Source organism: Corvus kubaryi, unplaced genomic scaffold (assembly GCF_017639235.1).
Source record: "Corvus kubaryi isolate FWS band 111438036 unplaced genomic scaffold, C.kubaryi_AGA036_p1.0 37266, whole genome shotgun sequence".
Lineage (NCBI taxonomy): Eukaryota > Metazoa > Chordata > Aves > Passeriformes > Corvidae > Corvus > Corvus kubaryi.
The window spans coordinates 3,823,002-3,848,743 of NW_024581081.1; the positions used below are offsets into that span (position 1 = coordinate 3,823,002).

The 25,742-nt window shown below is 40.1% G+C and overlaps 1 protein-coding gene across 4 annotated transcripts in view; it reads right to left on the reverse strand.

Moving 5' to 3' along the window:
- Nucleotides 1-25,742, reverse strand: part of RPS6KA2 (ribosomal protein S6 kinase A2) — a 285,949-nt gene that overhangs the window by 148,713 nt on the left and 111,494 nt on the right. The window contains exon 1 of one of the 4 annotated variants that reach the window (XM_042025104.1): nt 12,803-13,454. The exons of the other annotated variants lie outside the window; for them this stretch is intronic. Coding sequence (XP_041881038.1) covers nt 12,803-12,901 — 99 coding nt within the window. The 5' untranslated portion in view covers nt 12,902-13,454. Of the gene's footprint in view, nt 1-12,802; nt 13,455-25,742 lie in introns of those variants that run through there. 4 annotated transcript variants of the gene reach the window in all.

Below are 25,742 nucleotides of genomic sequence, written 5' to 3' on the forward strand. Positions count from 1 at the left end.
GATATTCTAATTCTGTAACAAGGATTCTAAAACCTTGGGAGTTACTACACTATGATAATTTTTCTGATGAGCTCTTTCTTTGTCAGCCTACACTTTCTACTAACTTCTACAGGATTTTAAAAATAATTCTACTGATAAATTAGTCCTTTTTTCTTAAGTTCTGTGAGTATTTTACTCCATAAATTATAGTCGAATGCCTCTTTTTCCCCCTTGGTACACCACATTTTAAGTGACTCCAAACAAATATTTTTAATACACTTCCACACAAAGATGATTACTGCATTCCAAAGAGAAAAACAACCAGGATTATACTATGTTGCCTGCCCCTTACAGCAAAAGCACCTCAGTAACCTTGATAAAACAGCACTGCTAGTTACTTCTTCTGCCTCGCCCATTGCATTAGAAGCAGGAATTGCTAAAACAGAAGATCTTGCTTACTTCATAGTAAGGGAAAAATATTAGTAAAAGACAGCAGTATTGTGATAAATTACATCATTGTTGGGGGCTACAGTATTTCAAAGCCCAAACATTTATGCAAGTAAATAGACTAACACACTTGTTTCTGCAGCAAATCCAAATATATGTCTCACAAAAGAATTCCTATTTTGCTTCCTGGCATCAAAGTATAGTAATGTTCTGAATAGAGTGGCGTGAGGAATCCCCGTTTCTTATCAAGCTGTCCCCCCCCTCTCCCACCATCTCTCTCTGCTTGGTTTCTTTAGTGGCTAAGGAATATGCTCCCACTCCCTGTTCCTTCATTTTGCGGTAGCAGTGTTGTCCTTTCTCTAGGCCCCTATTTTCATGATTCTTACAGGAAACATTATGTCTTCAAGAACACTATTTTTTTTCCCCTTTCTCTGTTAAATTTGACAATGCTTTCAAAGCCAAGGGGCAGAAAGGCATGTCAGGGCATGTATAAAGCCTCATTTTTTTAGGAACCTAGGCTAAAAATTAATCCAAATCAACAACTCTGTTTTTTGGTAAATTTCCTCTGTTCCCACAGATGACTACATGACAGACACACAGCACACTGACACATCACCATTTCCGAAAAATAAAGGAAAACCAGTGTAATACCCTGACATTTTGGTTTGCATCCCTGCAGGAGTAACAGAACACCTCGTTCATCCACTACTAGCTGGGAACATCAGCAGTTCAAGATTCACTTTCCTGGTTTTATTTAATAGATATGCCTTGAACACTTTAGGAAGAAAGAGCAAGACACTCTTTAAGATCCAGTGAGGCCAGAGTTTGAATTACACTGAGAAAAAGGGAGATTCCTGATTTGACAATCTCAATATATTTTAGAGGCCACATGGATAAAATACTGTGATTTCAGATCCAGATGTATTGCCATGGGCACTTTACCCTCCAACACAATCAAATTTAGCATTTTAGGTCCACAGGCTTGGCCAGGGGTTAACCCTCTTTTACACATTCAGTTATGAGGACACTAATTTTGTGCTAGCCCAAAAGTTGGTAATAATACAAGATGTGCTTAAATATTAAACTACAAGATTTTCTTCTTTTTTTTTGCATAGTCCTTGTTTGCAACCTGAGGCCACCAGCCAGAAGACAGAGAAGCCAGGGAAGTTTACCTAGAGCAGGTTGTTAAAGCATTCTTCTACATCTCAAGTTTTGGAAAGGAGGAAGAAATGATGCTCTAGCAACAACAACAGTGTCAGGCTGATACTGCGTTAAGTATCCCAACAAAAGCAATACAAGTTTTCTTCTGATTCAGATCTCATTACAGTTCCAGGGAAGAAAAAAGAGCAATTTAATTTGCTTTTCACGTGCTTTGAACCATGTAAGCTTGTATTGGTTTAGGCTTTTTGGCATTGTAAATATAACAGAAGTAGCTGTTAACTACAAGGGTAAGGTGCTTTGAATGGAAGATCTTTTTATCATAAATGACTAAATTAATGCAGGTTAGTTTGTCATGGAAATCCCAAGTTAAACAACTACATAAGTTTACTGCTTTCAGGAAATTGAAATGGATGATGACTGAGCAGAAACTATGACACTCTGTGTGATTTCACATATCTGAAATGACAATGGTCATTTTCACTTCGAGGTTTTTTCATCAAGATTCAAAAGAAAACATAGAGGGTGAAAACACAGAGGCAAAACAGGAACAAAAGTTGTCAAACAACACAAAATGTTAACGCTGATACCTTCACTATTTTCTAAGATATTGTAGGCGCCATAGTAGCTGTGGTTTAAAGTCAGAGTAGAGGTGCTGTGAAAATGGTACTATATAAAGCTAAAATCCCAGACAGACAGACGCTCGTGCTCAATTGGAAGCAGAGCTGAGTCATAGGTATGAAACCCTCAGCAACACACTCGGGAGCCTGTGAGGCAAGGAGACTCCTTTAGAGTTTTTGCTGCTGCTTTCCCTGAAGGAGAAATGATCACAAGACATTTAAACTACAGAAAGCCAGAATGCAGAGACATTTGAAGAGAAACAGGCAAGGACTGTAGTATATGAGATGGGGGCATTTCTGAGATATGTCGCAAGTACTGCATTTGAGATTTGCTCCAGAGCTACCTGACCATTCATTGCCCAGCCTCAGAGGTGAGTATCATCTCTGCATCAGCACCTCTTCAAACAAAGCTTTGTTTTTACTGATGACTGCCCAGTTACCTCAGTAAACTGAGGGTGGAAAGCACCAAAACAGAGGCAGTACAAGAAAAGCAAAAACAAGCTATTGCACTGTTTGAGTCTAAAGCATAAAGCAAAAAAGCTGAATCAGATGAATGATAGGGTGAGGGAGAAGGAAAAAGCAGAACTGTTACCTTACAAGGGAAACATCTGAGAAGGCAAAGTGAGTTTCAGTATTCACCAGGAGGCAAGAGCCTGGTCTCGAGGGCACAGTTTCCATGAGCGTGGAGCCCAGCACTTCCGCAGTCCAGCTGCGCAATTCTAACCAGTGCACAGCACATTCCAATCCTCAACCTTTATCTACAAGAGGGAAGAAAAGCCTGCACACAAGAGTAAAGAATCATATCCCAGGAGAGCAAAACAACTTAATTTCTTCTCTTCAGTAACTGAAAAATGGGGAATTGATGTGCCTCCCTGAAGAGATAACACAGAATCCCAGACAACAACAGCTCTCTGATCACCAGAAAGATAAATGAGTGCTTGTAGACCACAGTGGTACTCCATGGAGAGAGCTCTATTCTTATTTCTCTCTCAGTCCCACGAATTTCACACCAGCAAAAGGAATTTAAAAGCTAGGGTAAAAGGGCAGACTTTCTCTTGGCTGTGGTGCATACAGCACATTAAATGTTTTGTAAGTCCCCCCTCCCCTGGGGATAGGTTATAATTACCATGGTTGTGCATGTGGTTAACAACAGGGAGGAAGAGATGAACACAAAGATGAAGCAAAAAGAAAACCCTAAACTGATCAATAGAAGAACAAGTGATCAAGAGCAGAAGCAAAGGACTGATCTGTTTTTCATAAATAAGGCTCTTCAAAAAAACTCTGCTTCTGAAATGACCCAGATCATCTGCAGTAGAAAAGATTAAAGCTTTAATTCACTCCTTTGACACGCGTTATGAGAAAGATAGAAATACTAAGTCAAAACCTTAAAACTTTCCTAACAATTCCAAGGAAACAACTCCTCCCATAGCATCACAAGTGTCTACCTGTTATAAAGTTTCCTTCAATACAAACATTGCTCAAATTAATGTTATGGCTTCTTTTGCAACATGTTACAGAGAGAGAAAATGCTTTGAAACTAAGGAAGGGAAAAACTGCAGTTGGTACCATTGACATAATTACCCTTGCTATGGGTAACTTACACCCTTTCATAGCAGAATACCCATCTCTGAGAGTAAACTGGTAGGTATACTTTATCCTGATGTGTGGAGAGAGTATTTCCAAAAAGGCAGTTGGGATAAAACATGTGGCAGATAATCACAAAAGGTATCTCTGTCCTTTGGAAGTGACAATCCTCAGAATCACTAACAGCATTCCTTCTAATGTCCCATATGGGTTTTCCTGTCTGGGAAAAATGAAAAATTGGTTCGCTAGAATACAAAACCCCTGTTGCAGAGAAGACTTTCAGAAATTCATTTCATACCAGCAGGCAAAAAATGCCATTAGGATTTTTTTTTTCACCACACAGTCTTTCAGAGAACAGCAAATAGAGATGGAGTTTCTCTGATGTGCAAGAAGGGATGCTACAGCATCCAGGGCATTAACAGCCGTAGGAAGGGAAAAGAAGACATCTGGATGCTGCCATAATTGTACTGGTGAAATAGAGGGAAGAAGGTGAATAAATATTATCTACACTTACTTTGCAGACAGAGTAAATTCTGCGGCCCACCATCCTTATCAGCATTGCCACTTGGTATATTATGATGGGACATTAATTTTTCAACAAAAGTATGAAAAGAAAAAGCAGGTGAACTTGAAGTATGCTTTTAGTATGGATTCTTCAATTCTGCAAACGCATAAAAACTTGAAATCATGGGGGGAAAAACAAATCTCAGCAACTGCCTTCAGGAACTGGTTTGTCTCCAGGTCTGCTAACATGGGTGATATTTTTTTGTTTCGTATCAGTTTGCAGTTAGCATGGTACACGCAACAGAGTTAACATGGTCCTTTTTTCAGACCAGAGCAAATGCTCCCAAGTGCTCATCCTTATGACATAGTGGCTTGATTTAGCCACCAAACTAAAGAAAATGCTCATTAAAAATTTTTAAAGGAGAAAGCAAAATCTCCTCTCAACCCCTCCCTCTGCTTTATTCGCTTTACGTATTTTCTGCCTTACAATTGCTAAAACTTCACCATGAACAAGAGAGGAATAAATAATGAAAATAAAACAGTATTATTACTTCTGACTGGCAGGCATCATAAGCCTGGACAACTTCACAAAGCTAGAGAGACTGAGAAGGATTAATTAATGCCTACTTCAGTGGGGGCTTTCCTGCCTCTACACCACACAGCATTTTTCTGTGTGGATTCATATTTCTTGAGTAAGCCTAATCATGTGGTCCTTCTTTGGAAGTAGAAGTTGAAGAGAAGTTGACAGAATGCAGAAGTAAGAGCTAACATTACCACACTTTCCTTCCCTCCTTTTATGCCTATTTCACTGGTTGCCACATACAAAGAAGATAACTCTCACAAGTACAAGAATCTGAAAAACAAGAACAGATATATCATCTTCTCCACCTTTCAAATTTAGGCACTGCAATGTGCTTGAAATCAGCCATAAATGCCAACACATGATAATCATTTGCATTTTGAAAACATCTTGCTTTAGCTATCTTAATAGTGTTGAATTAATTAAAGGAATATTAAGCAGTTTGTTTTGGAATAAAAATTAGTGATTTTACTTGCCAGAAAAAATCTCTTAAGTTTTTACAACATAATGAAATGTTATAAAAAAAACTTTTGAAGTATGTACTATTTAACATCTGCACACATACTAAATACTAAAAAAATTCAAATCCAGTGATATGAATTGGTCTTGAACTGTCACAGAAATAATCTAACATAAAGCCTTGCTTTCAGATTGCTCTTTAGTAATAATTGCAATGCATGCAGGAATAAAGTAGCAACTGTGCAGGCTAGCAGCAGGTCCAGCAGGGTTTCCGATATTTAGAGAGATAGCTTTGCAATTAATGCAATTACAATGTTAATTGCTGTCCCAGACATTTTCTAGTCACAGAGGTTGTATGATACAGGAAAGAGAGGCACGGAGGTCTGCCAATGCAGAAGTTTAAGGCAAAGATATCTTTGAGAGTCACAGAACCTGTCCACTAGTTGCTGGCAATGTGAAAGTAGAGAAAACAAAGTTGAAGTGATGCAGAATTTTCTTTGTTACTCTCTGGAAAAAAACAACAGAAATTTCTACCAAAAGCAAAGAAAGGTGAATTTGATAGATAAACCCACACACTCAGCTCCCCGCTTTGCAAAGCCTTCAGTTTATTCATAACAACTCTGGAAAGCAGAACTATACACTGCCTTCTGCCAGTCATACAGAGGCTCAGTTTTGGCCCTGAAGGAAAGAGGCCTGACACTTGAATTACACTTGGACTTTATATGAGTTCATGTGTTAAGGTTTAAGGAGTTAACCAGCAGTTTGCCAATTATTATCATTACCACCTGAAGGCATGCTGGCAAACTGTATCTTCCCCTCTTGCCTGTGCACTGCTACAGAATGTCTAATAATATACTGTAATCTGAGGAAAAGATTTTCTTCATTAGAAACTTTGTGGTTTTGTCTTCTGTGCTCTAAAAGGTTTGCCCTTCCAGTACCCTTGAAGTCCTGGCTCTCAGCTAGAAGAAAGCTGTAAGTTCTCCCACATCTCTAAAAGCAGCTCTGCTGAAATACTGATACATTTCAAAGGGGTGAGAGAGATTGAACAGCAAAGGACAACTGCTCCCTTCAAAGTCTTCCAAAGCCATGCTGTGTCCACCCCATCCCCATCCATGCACTGAATGAGGGAATGTGCACCCCAAACTTCCCTGTGTGTGAATTGTAGCTGTCGTGCAAGGACCTTGATTAGACGTATCACTTGCTTCCTTATGCATCCTCAGTCAGAAACCTATTTTCAAGGCAGATTTGGTGATCCAATCATTCTTTTTCATTTCCTGCAACTTTTGTTCTCCAGAAAGCAAAACTGTACCCTGTAAGAGCTGGTGGTAACACACACACACAGAGTGTGTCGTGTGTGCAGAACCGACCTTCTCTGCAGTACTTGGAGTCTTTCTTAACAGCAAATACTTTTACTGAATCCTTGCTGAACTGGGACAGTAAGTCTTGTTAAGTGAACAAAAGGAAATGACTAGAAAATATCTAGATGGAAAGTATTTGTACTTGAGTAACTGGTAAATCAACCTAAGGAGGGTTTTTGTTCTGATTTCTGTCTTGCTTTAGAAATACTTCCAGTTATCTATGACAACACAAATGCAGAAAGTACACACAAAGGAGTCAGGTTCTCCTGAGACTAGCAGAAAAATGCATGAATCAAATGCTACTGATAATAAAAATACATGCAGGAGAGCTAAACCCTCTGAGAACAGACATTTTGTGCCACAGGGTCAGACAGGACATCGTGTTATGAGCTAAAACTCAAAATAAAATTACACGTTCTTCGCTTGCATAAAACTACATTACTCCAAATAAATGCTAGGCAGGTTCCAACAGTCCCTCAGGTTCAGCTCTTCATCTCCTGCACACCCACACACAGATGCTCCACACACAGGGAACCAGGGCATTACCTGGCTCAGGGAGTGGAGGGGTGCTGCCCTCTCCCTTTCAGTCATTCCATCATTAGTTTGTAGGCGTGTGTGTGTCCCATCTGCTGACCAGACAGGACCCATTCCACACCACATGAAGACCTCTTCTGCTAGATGATGATCCCATGCCCCTGCTCCATGCCCAAACATTCACGTACCCTGGCTATGCGACCAGAGCCTGTGTTTAATTGTGTGACGTATGTCAGAATTCATCTGACATTAGAGCCCATGGATCAACTCTGTCAGCACTGGCTTGGATGCCAAATACCATCAGATCAAGGAATCATGCAGACATTTAGATGGTGGAAATGGAGCATAAAATGACAATTTGGATTGGTCTTTGGCAGGGTAGGGGCCTTTGAAATATAATTGATTTTTACAAGGGACGATTAGCATCCAAAAAAGCAAGAGATACTCCCTAACAAGGTTGCTGTAACTGGCCCAGGGTCTTGTTCCTGGAAGTCCCTAACTTTGAGAAAGGAAGAAAGACATTTTTCCCACCCTACCACAAAGACTGAGAAAAGGGACCTGAACAGCTTTCAAATGCATAAAAATCCTGCTGCAAAGAAAAGGAAACAATCTCCTTTTCACAGTTACAATGGAGAGGACAAGAAGACACAGGCTTAAATCACGTTAAGAAAACTTGTGTTAGATATTAGGAAAACACTCAGATGCTAAGGACAATGATGCAAAATATACCACATACAAAGGTTATGGGCATTTACCACTGAGGGCTTTCAGTTAGAGGTTAGAAGAACGTCTTTGGTGGAATAGTTTAGATATAGCTGATGCTGCCTAAGGAGGAAGAGGAGTCCAGATTAACGGTTTTTAGATGCCTCCCAGTCCCAATTTTCTGTGATTTTCCTGTGTACAAATTATCCCTACATCTACCTGCTTAATTTTCCCTTTATGTAGCTCAGCAGTTAATTTGAGGCTTGTGGGAAGGAGCACATATCAAGCCTAAGGCACATGAGACTTTATTTGGGATAAAGTCAGAAGCAGTTGGGGAATTGGGAGCAATTCCTTCATTATAAATGTGTACACATATGAGTACTGCCCCCAAACCCAATGTAAATAGGTAGAATAGTATCAAAGGACTTGAATATTTATCATAATTTTCCTTTTTTCAAATGGGAAACGCAAAGTACAAAGGTCTGAACCATCTGTAATGACACAGCAAGTTGTCAAAATGAGCCTGAAAAACGGATTTCCTGGCTCCTCAAGTGACCTATCTGAGGGACTACACACTCCTCCTGCTCTTGCTCTCTCTCCCCTCCCTGCCTCCTTTCCCCCCCAGCAAGCTGTGCAAGACTACAAGAACTGCAGCATTTCCTCATAGAAGCTTGCCTGCAGCTGGGGGAAGTTAGACACTACAATAGTGTCGGTAACTTCTGCTGTAACAAGAACACGCATCACAAAGATGATCATTACCACGGGGGAAAAAACAACTAAAGCTGCCTCAGGACTTGCACCTTGCAGAGATGTTCCTGGGCTGATAACCCCCATCTCCCTTCTTTAACTTGCCTTTATTCTGGCTAACATTTGGCAGAAAGACTCTATTCCTCTACCAAGTGGATAACTATAAAAATAATAAAAATAAATAAATAAAGGACATACTGCTGATAAGGAGCCGAACTGTTCTTTATACAAGTGCAGAAGAATTCTCAAGCATTTGCAAGCGAAGTGTTGCTCCAGCCCACTGTGGAAAAGGAGCAGTCTGGCTCAGCATTTTCTGGGCTCTTTCCTAAGGCTGCTGTAACTTTAGCCTGTAGGAAATCAGAATCAGAGCCTAAGATTAGAACCAAAAATCTCTCGTAACAAAGTATCACAAAGCCAGTGCCAGTCCTTCTGCACTACTACTTACAAGCCTGGATAGGCTCACTTCCATTTCCTACATGCCAGTGCTGGAATCAAAGGAGGATCCACGCTTGAATCATCCACAGGAGATCCTGCCTCTCAAACTGACCATGCCGAGGCACACCAGGCTCCAAATTAATTCTGAATTAATGTGCCAGCACTCTGCTAGGCTCTAAGCCCCATACATAGATTAAACATAATTTGGATTCATCATTACCAGTAAAACTAAAAACTAATTAGAAGAATTAAAGAGTAAGAATAATGAACTAAAAGTACATCAGGAGTACAAAAGTCAGAAACATCTCCAAAAAGAATAAAAGGCAATGTTTTAATTGCTCATTTTCTCACAAGAAAAGAAAAAAAAAAAAGGCTCCTGCATCATTGGAATAAATATTATCAAATTCTTTACATGCTTAGGTATTTCCTAGCTTATTCAAATGGCATATTTAAATTTTGGTTTATAAATCAAGGGATATTGCTCACTGCCATAAGATGCATTCCACCAGGTCTCAAAGTCTTTAGCAGATCCACACTGTGCATACTTTATCCTGATGGTTTCACATTCATGTTCATCAACACACAGCAAGAACCATAAACAAAGCCTTTTCTCAGATGCACACATGCAGTTCCCATTGACTTTGCTGGATTTTCAGCTGACTTCAATCAGAACTCTGTGCATGCAGAAGGGCAAAACTTGGCTCTGCACATTCAATAAAATTACATCACTAGATACCTTTTAAATGAAGGGCAATGCGGACCATACTGAAAAATAATATAAACTGAAACCCCTAAACTGTAGCCAAATAAATTCAAATTTCAGCCAGGTTTTTCCAGAATAATAAAAAGGGCATGTATTTTAGGCAAGATGAAATGAAACCCTAATACCATCTCATTTACCAGAGTGCACTCGGCCTCTTTTAGCAGGACAAAGTGTGAAACCCAGCTATTTACACAACAAGGTGATGATCTTCTTGTTTTAGCTATAGCAATGACATTGGCATCTGAAACAATTAAGTAAAGGTCAGGTTACTAGCTATGATCAGCTAAGTCCTTTTCTGCATCTGTATCCTGGCTCTGTAAGCTATGGATCTCATTACAAGTGAATTTAAAGTGTAGAATACCACAGTAGAAAAAGTAATTAATCATTATATTAAGAACTAATATTGTATTATTTTTGAATCTACTCTAGTAGTGGTATTTTAAAGATATTAAATGCTTGAGCCTAGGAGTATCTATCTTAAACCCTTCCACCTTCCTTCCTAACTTGCCAAAAGAACACAACAAAAATCCCACACAACCTAGTAAAAACAGCTCCCTTTCAAATTTCAAATGACATCGTGCAACACAATTTCTGCCAGGTACATTAGCTAATGCACACTAAGCAAAGCAATGCCCCATGTGTTTTCTCCAAATTTCTTTCCTTTATTTTAATTTTACTCATTCCATGAGGTAACAACATGTACCTTTTTACTGCATCTTTAAAAAATATCTGCCTATTAGGATGAGAAATATTCTCACTTCTAAAAAACCATCTACCAACAGGCTTCCTTACACCTTCTGTTTGTGTGACAAGCACTTGCTAGCCTGCAATAGCAAATTTATACACAGAAGTACTCAGGGATGAAAACCACAGAGAAGGCTTGATGTTCATGATGGGCTGTTTCTCCCCACCCCCTGCACCCAGAAGAAACATCTCTGATGATTTTCACACTTAAATAGCAGAACAGATTTTATGAATCATTTTTTCTTGATAGCTGGAATAGCCCCTGTTCTCCACTCCATTGTAATACTGAGTCACTTTGCATCAAGTTGGTCACTATTGACAAGCCAGGGGAAAAAGGAGGGAAGTGGATGAAATGCTGTGAAGCTACATGTGCAACAGGATATGTATCAGGTTGCTTCTTGAAGCAAACTATTTAAAATCAGAAAATAATCATTACAATACAACTCACATAAGGGAAAACAGTTTCATAATTATTGAGAAAGTCCAGTAAATCTAACACTGATGGTCAAAGGGACTGCAAAGACCTTTTCCTTTTTTTTTTTTTAATGAAGCAAGAGTCTAGCTTGATACAAATGCTGAGTCGTACTGGTTATTCACACTACGTTATCCAGTGAGTTAAATAATTAGTATGGTGGAATCTGTTTCTCCCAAACTATGGCACTGTCAAATGAATAGTTATGAGGTCAGGTGGAGCTCTGCTCTCTCCAAATCAGCTCCCCTCCTCACATCCCATTGTGACACTGGTGGCCTGCGAAGACACTCATTTGTCTCAGAACTCCTTCATGTAACTCCAGGTCTACTTCCTGTTGTCTTCAGTGGAGCATGAGCTTAGAGAATTTACAGCGTGTTACAAGGAACATTTATTCCACCTTAAGCTTTGTGATTGTGACTAAACAACCAGGAAAGGAAAGGTATCCCCATCGCTCAACTCAGTCCTACTGGGACAGGACTGTTGCAAGGAGGGAGTTAAATAGTTTGTTATAAATGCATAACATGTCCATTTGATGATGTAAATAAAATTAGGTAATACATTTTTCAAGAAAGTTGATTTTAAATAGTTAGGAAAGAAAATAAAAACCAACAAAACACACAGGTCAAAAACTAGGCTTTTCAGCGTGTCCTGTTTAAGCAATGACACATGAAGAACTTTATGTTCAAACAATTACCTGGTGCTTTAAATAGGACACTAAGGGAATAACATTTTAAAATGTATTCATACAGCATAAGACTAATCCTCCTCCTGGGAGTACCAGTGCAAATCAGAGTAACTCCTCAGAGGTCAATTGAAGTACACCAGCACAAAATAAACGTAAGACAGAAAGGAATCAGGCCCCATATACCTCTATTTTAATGCAGAGGTTGCAGATCATCTGCAATGATATAGTGAAAAACATAAATATAACTGACATCTATTCAATTGATCTCACATCCTGCCGACTATTCACAGCTCCAAATATAGGGCTGAAGAACAATGGTTTGAGGAAGGCAGGCAGGAATCCGGATTCTAACCCATTCACACATTCCAATTTGCTAATACCTCCTACTTGAACTGCCTTCATCTCCCCCCACTGCTAAATCGTTCAAGGTTTAATTTGACATTGTCCCCCCAGCTCCTAAAGAACAACTTCTCCTAAAAGAAATAAATGAAAAGAATACTAGGAGAGATGCATGGGAGAGAAGATAAATACAAAAAATATGTGCAAACATGAGAACCCATAGCTAAGTAAGCAAGAGAATCCCTGTCTAACATACCACATATATATGAAAAGCACTAGCAAATTGATTAATAACTTGGAAATCTAGCACTAAGAAAAAATGGTATGTGTGCAGGGGAAGACTAAAATATGAGGCTATTTCAAACTATGGTGTCATTTGTGCTAATTTAAGTGGATCTGTAATTATTTCCTACAACTTCATAATGTCCTGAACCAGCTTCCTCCTCCCCTGCAAGGCTGATAAAAGGACTCTTGGCAACACACTAAATATATTATGCAATGTATTGAATACTACCGAGAAAAAGCCCTGAATTACACTGAAACAAAGAACATTAGGTGCGAATATCATCACCTCCAGGGAAAGAGCACCTTTAACTACTTATCACATCAATAAAAGCAGGCATTCTCTTGTACCTCTGTTACCTGCACCTAACAGCATTTGCTACATTTAACGAAGTTAGGGTGAATTTTACCTCAAATCTACTTAGGCTCGAGCTCTTTGACCGAGACTTCTTGCGGAGGTAGACCGAGAAGAAGCGACGCACTGTGAACTTCTTCATGTTCATGTCCATCGCCCTGTCCCAGCTGCGGTGCGGAGCACGAAGGAGCTGCGGCGCCGGCGGAGAAAGCTAGCGCATCCCGATTGCCCCCTATTTATATCCACAGGCAGGAGATCCTCCGAGGTGCCTGGCTGTGTTCGGCGAGCCGGGCACAGCTAGAGCTGCCAGCGGTGCGCTGCCGGAGCCGCGGGAGCCCGGAGCCGGCTGCCCGCCCTTCGGAGCATGAAGGCGCTGAGCTCGCTCTCGCTCCCCACTGTTTACATTTCGGTGCGGCGAGCCCAACTCTCTGGCCGCCGCCTCGCCCCCTTGCCTTCGGTCCCACTACGCCCAATCAGGCTCTGCTCTGGCTGCACGCAGAATCAGCGCCGGCAGATGACAGCTCCTGCGTCCCAGGCGTAGCAGGTTTCAGACAAATATTGGATGTGTCTATTGCTTTGCACTCCCTCTCCTCTCAGTCAGGCTCTTTCAATTTCCTGCTTTCTGAATCACATGGGGAATAGGCACATGCTGTACTTCTGTTTTTAGCTCAGAATTCAGACGCTGCTATAATTACTGAGGGCTGTGGTGGTCAGATCCGAGAAGAAAGCAGCTCCCCTGTGAGAGTCGCTCCTGGAAGAAAGCTGAAAGATGTCGTGCCCCCCCTGCCAGAATAGAAGGGTTTGAACCTCCTTTTATTCTGGGGAGTATGCAAAATAACACTGTTCCCCCCCCCCCCCCCCCCCCCGCCCCCGAAATTGGAAAGCTTACCATCCTGTTCACAATCACCCGCCCGCTTTACATTAAAATACATAACACTGGCACAGCTCTGAAAATAGAAAGCACAATCTAAATGGTAAGTATTACTATTCTTATTGTACTACAGCAGGGAGCTACAGCCCTTCTAGGAGGTTCAGTATGTACATCTATTTACAGGCTCTAATTTTGAGCTGCATGGCAAGCATGCAGACTTACAGCTGCACCCCTCACCTCCCCGCAACAAAATCACATTTTTCAGCTTTTCTCCAAAAACTAATGAATCTCAGTGTGATCCAGAGACCAAAGAGGTTTCTCTGCCTATTGCACACAGTTCAGACTCCTTTTCTATGGCAGCCTTTCCTTTCTGACTACTAAGGAGCCCCCAGACATGCCTTTCTCTCGTAACCTCACATGAAAAGGGAATTACTCTGATGACTTATTAACAACTTAGATAAATGAGCCCAGGGAGAGCGGACATCACTACAGCCTGAGAAAACTTAAGAGGTTAAATGACAACACCTCTGAAGTCCATCTGCTCTAAAAGAGAGGTGCATTTTGCTTTAATTGCATATCTGGGCTATGCTGTGAACTACCTGGGCTAGCAATGCCTGTCACTATCTGCTTTGTTCTCAGGTTCTTGGTCCCATTCTTCTGTCTAAAGCTCACCACGGTCTATATGTACCCAGAAAAGTATTAACAGGGGAAAAAAAAAAAAAAACAAAAAGAATATTTTGGCATTTATGGTTTCATTAAAAAGGAGACTAGACTGGAAAAGCTACCATTAGTGCTGGGCTCTGCAATTTCATAGAGCCTGACTCTCCTGTGCCTGGTCCCCACTGCTACCCCAGACTAAGGTAACTGTTGCACAGTGGCACTCTGCTTTTTCCTTTCCCCTTCTCAGCACACCTTCTGATTGCTTCTCCAATTTTCTTGGTTTGCAACAGAAGTACCTTAGGAGGTTGCTTTCACAGTGCTACCCCAGTGCAAGCCATGCCAAGCCTAGGAGCCCTTTGCCATTACAGTTCTGTTGTCTCCCCAGATAAAGATCCTGGAGCAGAGGCAAGTGTCCAAGAAGAAAACCTCAGGTATGTATAGGTACACCTATACACAGGCGAAACAATGAACAGGCTAAAAGGCAATTTAGTTGGTCAATACCAAAATTACTTGCTGATGCAGCCTCTCCAGTCAAGTTTTGTGTCTCCTCACAACCTTGCTGCAGTAAAATCTGCAGTGTCACAGAGGCCTCAGGCACTCAGCTGATTACTTGACCTCCCCTCACCTGTCCTGATGCACCACACAGCTGCTGCTGCAACTTCTTCTGTTCTGCCTTTTCCCTGGCAAAGAGGTGTCCTGACACAAGCTAGACCAGGCTTTGTACTGGCAAATGCTTTTGGCAGCCTCACACATTCCCACCTGTGCAAGCCACTTGAGCCCTAAATAGCAACCAGACAAGCTCAGGGTACGGTTCCTGTACCCTTCCCATCATAGATACATCCCTGGTCACTGACATCTGTATTAATGCAGAGGAGGTGATCATTTCCCAGCTTTGAATACACAGGCTGTGTGTAATAATATGAAGTATATGAGTGCCTGTTGCTATTTACACCAACAGATTTATCACAACCTTCCATTCTCATTATGCTGGTAGTGATTTCACATACAGGGACGTGCAGTCATCATTAAATGAGCCTGTGCTGGAATAAACTTCCAATAAAACTACATGGGCTATGATTTAATACCTAACTATCAGGTATGCTTATTACATTCAGAATTCTGCTCTTTAACACAAAAACAAATAAAATTTTTAAAACAATCCATCACAATGAATTGGCAATTAATCGTGCAAATCAGAGCAAAAACTAGCCTTGTACGCTAAAGTTTAGACTATAACACTGAACACAGTGCCCAAGGATAGGAAGTAACTCTCTTACACCCCTGACAAGATACTAAGGCATGGAAATAGGCATGCTATTCTTGTTTTCTTACTCTGCTTTCAGACAGGTGATTAGAGATTAAATACAGAAGGACAACCAGCCACCTTTGCTCTACTGGGCAGCAGAGATATTGCAGAATATATTCCAACTGCAAAAAAGCAAAAGCAACTGAGATGCAAAAATGTACATTAAAAAAATACAAATACAGAAATAAAACAAAATACATGTGCATGCAAAATTAAAGCATAGGGATAGATATGTAAAAAAAAAATTCTACTACAGTTCCACATGGCATGCTTCAAGACATTGAACTTAACTTTGCTTCAGAAAAACAAATGAGACATCAAAAATATTAACTCAAACTTTCACATAAGTCAGACAATAACCACTTTTCACAGTGATTCTAATAAAAAGGTGCAAGCTGAAAAGAAAATATTAAATTGGAACATTCAGCATAACATTTATAAACATATTACTGTCAGATCAATCTACAGTGTGAAATATTAACTGCACTTAGAAATTCATGTCTTTAAATTACTTATCTTCTCTGGGCAATTTTAACTGCTGAGGAACTTGATGGAGAAAAAAATCCCCCAATGTCTCTGTTTAAGACAATAATAAACAACAAAAATGATGGAGGGGACATATGACATTACAACCAGTAATACTCATCTGTATTCTGAAATATGCTTTTTAAAACTAGAATCATATATGCTGTAAAACAAAATAAATAAACACAATAGCAGGGGTGCCCCTTCTCCCAGTGAGCTTAATAGCAAAATAAAGTTTGCTTCAGCTGGAAACAGCTTTAAAAACCCTCAAACAAAAAAGCTCATAGCCAGGATTCAAGACAAACTCTCCAGTAGGAATCACCAAAATTAGATATTACATAGCCCAGGTTTGAATTTTTATAAGATAAATGGAGAATTCCCAATTAATATCTAATGAAAGCCAACAGTCCTTTCCTTGTGTGTACAGATGGACCATACCAAGAGCAGTAACAGACTGAAGGACCCAGACTTAGAAAATTAACATGGGGCAGCAAAACAGCCTGAACAGCACCCAAGTGAGAAGGATGCCAGTAGCTAGTCCCAGATGAATCATCAATTTCTAAATGATAGAACATGCAAGTCCAAGATATCTACCACAAGCTGGATGATATAATTACCAAGAGAAATTCTATATTTCTGTATTACACAAAACATGAGGCTATATGTTGAAATCACGCCTTCTATTTTTTTTATGTGAATCAACAATTTATGAGCAAACCCATAATGACTCTGCTACTTGAGTAAATTTAGTGGTCACTGCAAAAGTAAAAACTATGAATTGATAAAACTATGAATTCCTTGCAAATGCAATCAGTATTACCGATCCTTCCTCAGTAAATCCATCAGAAAACCAGAAAAAAATCCAGAGAGAAATAAGACAGCATCAGAAGCAGAGACACCACAAACAGAACAAATAAGATTATCAGAACAAAACATGCAGAGAAAAGGAAAATGAGACTCCCACAATAGAGGCCCAAGGGACAATGCTACAGAAAAGGTGAATTACACAGTGCCATTTATGCTCTCATTAAAGAAACTCAAGAGCAAGAGCAGATGTTTCTAAGAGACACCAATCAGCTGAATAAGGAACACTTTCCCCCCGGTGGTTAGATTGTAGACGACTCTTCCAATGATTGCTGTTTCCTCATCTTCAATGCTGGACAAATTGCCATATGGCTTCTGTTTCCTCAGTGAATACGTGAGGTGGATATTCTTCTTATTGATGTTTCTTTCAATAAGATAGGATGGGCTTTGCCCAAAGAAGTGCTTGGGCTTTGCTCTCATTGCACCAATGTACCCATGTGGGTCAGCCCTTCCAGCCACTGTACGTAATTAAGTACCTTGTCCTATTTAGCCTACACTTCACTGGAGTTTTCTCTTTTATAAAGGTGCACTGCCCTGCCAGCGCTGCAGAATACAGGCAGTGACTTGCCATCTCAGACATTCTTCTCACCAGCAGTGACAAGTGATCAACAATGTTGGTTGGATGGGGATATAAGGGAATAGGCAGGAAAGAAAATGCTTTTTCCCTTTCTCTCACCTCCTGGCTGTGTATCACAAGCTTCAGTAATTTCGATCCTTTTCATATATGTATTATTCCAGTGGAGGTGCAGACCCCTTCAGCCATCTTGCAAATTAAAATCACTGCTCAGAAGGAAGGAGAAAGCAAAGTCATACATCTTGTCTAACTGATGTACTGGCAGGACACAGGCTCCTCTAATCCCAAGAGAAACCAACAGCCCTACAATACCTGTTTAATCTTGCACTTGTAACCTCAAGGCCTCTGGGCAAAAGCAGAGTACTTCTTATACCCACATATAGGTAATTCCCTTGTTGCTAAAAGCATCATCCAACACACTGGCAATTATATGAAAAGTAACTGGTATAAATAGAAGTGCAGCAACCGCAGGACAGAATGACTTTAAAAAGACCTGTTTTGCTCAATATGGTGATATTAGTGGATTCTATTCAACACCTTAAAATATTCCTAAAAATGGGCATCAAAATAAATTCTTGATAGATGTGAAATCGGTATTTTGCAGGGATGCAAGTTGCTTAGATGGAGACAAAAGTTCTGAAGGGTTTTCAATAGACTACATCAACAGTAAGATTAAAAAAAAAATTACACAGCAGCACTAAGAGGGTGAACCACCTCTGTGCCCTGCTGGTGCAGAAAAATCATATAATATCCTGAGTTGAAAGGAATCCACAGGGATTATTGAGTCTAACTCCTGACCCTGCATGTGACAGCCCCAAGAATCCCACCATGTGCCTGAGAGCATTGTCCAAATGCTTCTTGAACTCTGTCAGGCTGGTGCTGTGACCACTGCCCTGGGGAGCCTGTTCCAGTGCCCAATCACTCCCTGGGTGAAGAACCTTTTCCTAATATACAAGCTAAATCTCCCCTGACACAACTTCAGGCCATTGAGGTCTCCTTGGTTCAGTTGCCTAAAAATCTTCCTCAATCCCTCCTAAGCATCCACCAGTCACATGATTATAGTGGTACTTTCAGACAACCAAATGAGCCACACTATGAGGACATATGCCTTGTTCTTATTTGTGCAGAGAGACCCGGGAGTGCTGCAGAAATTACAGTTCCAGAACAAGAGAACAATATTTGATTGAGTTTTCACCAGATGACAGACATTTTAATTCTCACAAAAGCATCTTGTGTTAGTGCTTGAACATCAGATTGGCAAGTGTCACAGCTGCTGTATTGACTGCTCTCATATGTGCTTTGCTTCTTACAGACTCAGAGGAACATGCAACAGCTTCCCGGCCACACGCACGTCAGTCAGCTCTGGACTACTTTTAGGATGGAGATTAAGATCTCTAGCAATCTGCATAGAAGAGTACCAGCCTCAATTTTCTTTTTTTGCTTTTTAGTGATATCACTGAGCATTTTACTTTCTTGGCTGATACTATATACTGGTCTTGCTGGATTTTGTTAGCTTAGATAGAAATATAAGACAAAGAACCCAAAAATCCAATCTCCTTTATATAACATAAGCTTCTACTCCAACATTATGGAGATTGCTGAAGATAGAATTTTTCTTTCCTTTGGACAATCAGAAAATCATACTTTTCTCCTATAAAGGACTAGAAGTTTTCTGGAAGGAAGGATGCTACTTATTAACTGAAGTATGAACAGTCTTATCACATGAATATTTATGAATATCACTTTGAGCGAACATTATACAATAGAAAATTGGATGGAAGAATTTCATTATGCACAGCATATGTTTACTGTTTATTCAGACTAGCCATGAACAATATCAAAAGAGGCATTTGTTAGAAATCTGCTAATAGGCAATTTTCCTTTAATAGGCTCTGAAAGATATCCTACACCTAACAGGAAAAATAGTGCATGGAACATTTACTGGAGCCCCCATTTCTACTTCTAATAATCATCGACAGAGCAAGCTTACACTGCAGTAAGCAGAAAAGCCAGATCACTGTCTGACATTGAAACCCTGAGAAACAGAAAAGTGGATAATGGGGTTTGCAAATTTATCCAGAAAAGCACCAATTTTAGGTAAAATTTTTTCTTCAATTATTTAATAAAACCACACACACGAGGTACAAAAGTTAACTAGCTGTACAAAAAGCATCATATTTAGTTGAACTGAGTGACCTGAATTAATATCCTTCTTCCATATCTGAAACTATTTGTATGACCTTGAAGAACCTCAAACTCTCTAGCTATGTCTAGCTCCAGGGCATGTACAAAATCCAGCCACATCCTGGATCCTCTATCAAATAGGGGCACGGATTGCATGGTTTTTCTCTTATTCTTCCCAAATGGCATCTCCTGTCCCCAGTGAAGAGAATGCCTCCCGATATTTTTAGCCTGAAAGGAGACCGAGTGCACTCTGACAGGTGGGTATGTAAACTCAGGACCCTAAAAGGTTTGCACCTGCACTTCAATGCAGAGAAAAAACTCTGCTTCAAATCTCCTTCCATAAAATGGGGCTGGAGTATTCTGCCACTGCATAAGACCTCTTTCAGAGAAAACACAATAATTGATATTATGTGTTCGCAGCCAAAATTTTAGCTGAAGGCTGTCACATATTTGCTAGATTTATTTACAGAAACAGATTAACTGTGAGTAATGTCAAAGAAAAAACCAATGGGACGTGCAAATTTACCTTGGTAGGCATTACATCTAGCAAGACAAATGACATACAGAATATTTTCAAAATATATTACACACCTAACACTCACTGAAAATTTGGCTTAAGGTTGTACGAACACCTACCCCATGTTAGACACAACAAAAATGAGATTCATAAATAAAGAAATCAGTAATCCCTTTTGAAATCTTTAGCATTCGTTTCCTTCTTGTTGGACTTGTACGGCTCTTTAGACAATTTTTGAAGGACTGCTTTAAATTAATGTAGTGGCAGTACTTAATTCCAGATTACAGGCACATCTATCCCTGCCTGTTTTTGAAGTAGAAGCTGAAGAAACAGAGAAAAAAGGTCTAAATTCTCTGTCTAATGCAGCAACATAGGAAGTGTGAAACGGAAAAAAAAAATATAAAATTGTTTTAACCCTCAGAAAGTTAGTTAGGTTCCATTTGGTATTCACAAAGACACATAATGATTTCTTAATTCATCCAGAACAATAGTCCAAAGTCCTATTTTACTGCTGACAAATTAAAATCAATATTCAACTCATCTTCCATGCACTTTATATAGTAAAGCTAAAGAAATTTTCATCAGGATTTCACAACACCAGAAACTGTGAAGGATGTGGGAATAGTACTAGCCAAATACGATGTCAGCGTTTCCTCTAAAGTTTGTGGCATCACGAAGCATGATGAGTTTTAGAGCTGCTTTGAAAAGACCCACATGCCCTGGGCTGCTTATCTGTAACCTCACAGCAGCATTCAGCTGCAGAGGTCTATGTGTAGGCAGCTCACTTGGGATCAGAGCAAAGTGGCCTCCATCCAATAGCTGTCCAAGGACACAGGGGTGAACAACAGTGCTCTCCTTACCACAAGGACCATGTGGGTCTAGAGACAGGCACCACAGTGGAAGCATCTTCAGTAAAGGCAAGAAAGACAAGCCATAAAACGTCTCTGTTTAGGACTGATTGTTGTCACAAGATATATTTAGTATGTCAGATGACCTTTTCCTTATTTAATTTCAGATACACAAAGTGTCACCTTCTCTTAAGTGTCGTGTCACTTCTCTCATCTAAATCACCAGGCAGCAGGAAGTGCATGAGGTTCTTTCTGTGTAACTGAGCCTGCCCACACTGGAAGTGAGTCTTCCTGGCTGATGCTTCAACAAATATCTGCAAGAAATTTCAACATCGTGTGTATGTCTTCCTACTCATCTAACAAATGTGTGAAATTAAAGAGCACATGTGGATTAATGTCCAAATACTTGATTAACATAATGGACAAAAAAAAAGGCAACTCATCATATTAAATCAATTTGACATCTTTCTACGAATTTCATATATCTTTTCAAAACATAACTCTAACATAAGACATACAGAGAAATAAGCAACACTATGTGTATAACACAAATGAAACAAAAATCTAATTCCCCATATGCACAACACAATACTTGCAGTTTTATTTGTTTTTATCAACTAGAGATTAAAATGTGCAATTAATTCTATCATAAGGTAAGCTATGCTATTTAATAAAAGTTCAAATACTTATTCATACACTTCAATGTACAGATTAAAATCCTACAGAACTTCTGCTGTCCTACTTAGTGTGCGATGAGGAAAATATACAGTTGTGGCCAAGATGTTATAAATCTCCTCCCAAGTGATATTGTCTACCTAAATACAGTGACATTCTTCAAACAAAATGAAACGTCTTTTAACATACAACACAAATATTAAATTCGTCACTTCAGCAGCAATGCTGATATTTGACTCCAATATTTTTTTTTGAACCAATGAAAAATTCTGTAAGAACCACTTGCCTTTGAACCATAAACTTCTGTTATTGTCACAAAGCAGTCATCTCATTCATAAAGCTTGCAGTGTACAGTGTGTGATTCACGCCATATACATTCACTGAAATGTGGCACCTTTGCCCTAATACGCTACTGGGATCTGATTTCATATTCTGATACTTCCTTTAGCATCTGATATGAAATCTTACCATGCATAGTGATGTGGGACAGAACATCTACAGATTTAGGAGACAGACAGAATTAGGAGACTGAGATTTTTCTTTCGCTTCAACTCCCAAAGGAGAAAATGGATGTATTTGTCAGATATGAGGAACAAATAATGCAGCTACTACACAGACTTGTAACAAGGTTCTCCCTTCCCATCTTCACAGACAAAAGAGAGTTTTTGCAGCTTCCAAGGAGCTGTTCATGGGCATCTTGCTCTAGCTGGGATGCTTAGGAACTGCAAGCAAGGAGCATTTCAAAAAGGCACAGCAGAGCCTTCCTATTGTATGCCTTGGGGACTGAAAAATGTGTTATTTATCACTGTGATTTTACTATGTTCTTAATATTTATATATTTAGTCCCTTCTTTCACTCCAGAGTCCGTCTATTCGTACTTCCTGTTCCCCAGGTCTTCTCTTCAAATGCATGACTCACTCCTCTTAATTCAAGAAAATTGAAATAATAAAAATAACAACTAAAAAAAGTTGATTTTTAGGGACTGTTTTATGGCACATCTCTGGGCTTCAGAAGAGCCAAAAACATGCAAGAAGAAATATGAGCGAGAACAAATCATAAAGGGATATTCAGGGGGCTGTACCTGTCATGTAGTAACACTTAGACTGGTAATATAAAGATAGAAAAAAATGCTTTTAGCAGCATAACTGAGCTTTGAAGTATTATTGTGTGTCTTCTAGCACATGAAGCTTTAAAATCTATTGGATTCTGGAGTCTTAGTGATACGTGGGAAACATCAGAGCTGAAGTATCCAGTTGGTGTCTGGTCACCAGTGGTGTCTCCACGTCTCAGTATTGGGCCTAATTCTGTTTAATGTCTTTATTGATGATCTGGATGAGGGGTTTGAGTGCATACCCATCAAGTTTGCAGCAAGTCAGGTGGGAGTGTTGATCTGCCGCAGTGTTACAGGCTTTGGGACAAGTGGTTGGAAAGTTGCCCGGTGGAAAAGGACCTAGGGGTGCTGCTGGACAGCCAGCTGGACATAAGCCAGCATGTGCCCAGGTGGCCAAGAAGGGCAATGGCATCCTAGCTTGTATAAAGAACAGGGTGACCAGCAGGATGAGGACAGTGCTTTATACTCGGCCCTGGTGAGGCTGCACCTCAAAACCTGTGTTGTTTTGGGTAAGGACATGGAGGTGCTGGAGTGAGTCCAAAGAAGGGCAACAGAGCTGGAGAAGGGTCAGGAGCACAAGTCCTGTGAGGGCTAGCAGAGGGAGCTGGGGATGTTTAGCCTGGAGAAAAGGAGGTTCAAGAGAGGTTTTACTGCTCTCTACAACTATCTGAAGAAAGGAGGTTGTATGGTCTCTTTTCACAGGCAACTAGCAATAGGACAATAGGAAATGACCTCAGTCTCTGCCAGGGGAGGTTCAGATTGGCTATTAAGAAAAATTTCTTCATAAAAAGTGTTTTCAAGCATGGGAACAAGTTGCCAAGAGAAATGGTTGAGTCACCATCCCTTAAAGTATTTAGAAGATGTGCAAATGTGGCATATAGGGACATGGTTTAGTAGTGGACTTGGCTAATGATTAGGTTAATGATTAGGCTAATGACCAGGTTAATGATTAGGCTCAATGTTCTTAGAGGTCTTTTCCAACCTAAATGATTCTATGATTTCACTGAAAAAGAAAGTACAACTGCCCTGGCCCAGCTAACCTGCTGTAAGATGGATGCAGCCATAAGAGATGTTGGGAAACAAGAACTGAAACAAGTTCTTCATGGGAAGGAGGAATGGAGCTAAAGCCACCTGCTTCTCACAGAGATAAACATGGGTTTGGAGGCTGTGTAGAGGTTTGTTGTATTTTAGACAAAAAGATCTTGGCTCATTAGAGAAATATCATTAGTCCTGGCATAAGCCCTCACTTGTGGCCTCACTCTGCCATCTCCAGGCCATCATTTCCTTCTTCCTCTCTGCTGGCACAAGTATTTCCATAGCCACAGAATGAACCAAACTGGAGAACTGGTCCAAATTAAAACTGGGCCAGAAACCAATCCAGAATGCTAATTTTAAACCAGTTCAGGTCCCTCATCTGATTCACTAAACAAATATCTGTGCCTACTCAATATTTTTTCCAGTGGTGGGGTCAGGAATGTGTGTGCTTGTGAGGTGGCTCTGCCTCCTCCATTGGCAGGGATGGGTTATGCCAACAAAACTCCTGGCTTCCCAGGTACAAAACTGGCACACTGCAGCTGCCTGGCCTGGCAGAACTGGAATCACTGAGCAGGCCACGTCAAACTATCCTTTCGATCACAGTGAAGGTTAAGGTAACAGTGCTGGTATAGAAGGGACATTTTAAAATGTCCTAAAGTATTTTTCTTTATTATAAAACTAGCCAAAGTGAATTAGCTAAAAAAATACAAAACTTGGAATTATGCTTTGAGATTATGTGCTTTCCAAAAAGTTGAATCTATAAAAGGTTCTTGGATTGTTTAAAAGGATAAAGATCCCAAAATGTGTGAGAGAGTAACCTATAGCTGCACTGCAGAAATTCAGAGGGCTGTTTAAAGCCAAGAACCCTACCAGAACTGACTGGGCTCCACTTTAATGCAGAAGACTATCAACTGGGAGTGTAGTACAGCTAAGACTGCAAGTTCCAGTGGTGTTAATTGGCACCACTTTAATTGATTTTCTGAACAGTATTTTCTGGCACTTACCTGATTTAATCTTCTATGGCTGCTAATACTTTCCCTGTTAGGCAACTCTTTGTTCTCCTAGAACCATATAACTGCACACACAAGTGTGCACCTCTTACAAATCTCTGTAGGTTTGTAGTATGTATGCTAGCACCTGTCCAGAATTTGAGTTCCAGTTGGGGGCTACAGGCCTGAGACACCTGTGTGAGTGCAAATGGCATGACCTGAACTGTACAGCTGGGATGTGTTTGATGCACATTGCTCGGTGAATTTGAGAACCACTATCAAATGCAACACGGATGTAACCACAGGCAGCCAGTCAACACACAACATTCTTGAATTCTTATGAAGTTGTTTTAATGCCATCACAAAATCATCAGACAGTTATTCAAGTTTTCACTACTTGTTGGTCTCATCAGGAGGCTGTTTAGAAACTCACCTTCCTATTCACTCTAGTGCCTAACTTAGAGGCATCACAGCTAAAATCTTTTGCTCTTACTCTAGCATCTTTCCAGGCAGATTGTTTTTTAAAGGATAATCATATCTCCTCCCTGTTTTGACTTAGCTATGCTAAATGAGAGTGAGATTTTGGCCTCCCCTCACTCAACCATCTCTCCTTGCTTGTGTCCCAATACACAGCCCTGTCCTAGACTTGATCATGTCTATCCTCCTTGTAGATGTCATGAACAAAGGAGCTTTTATTGGAGCCTCAGTAGTAACATCAATTGGTAGTTCTTCATCACAAGAAATACTTTAGGAATTTCTTCAATTTTTCCATTACTATTTCAAATTTTTAGTTCGCTTTGCCCTGTAAATTAAGCAGGAAACTTAGCCGGACTTCC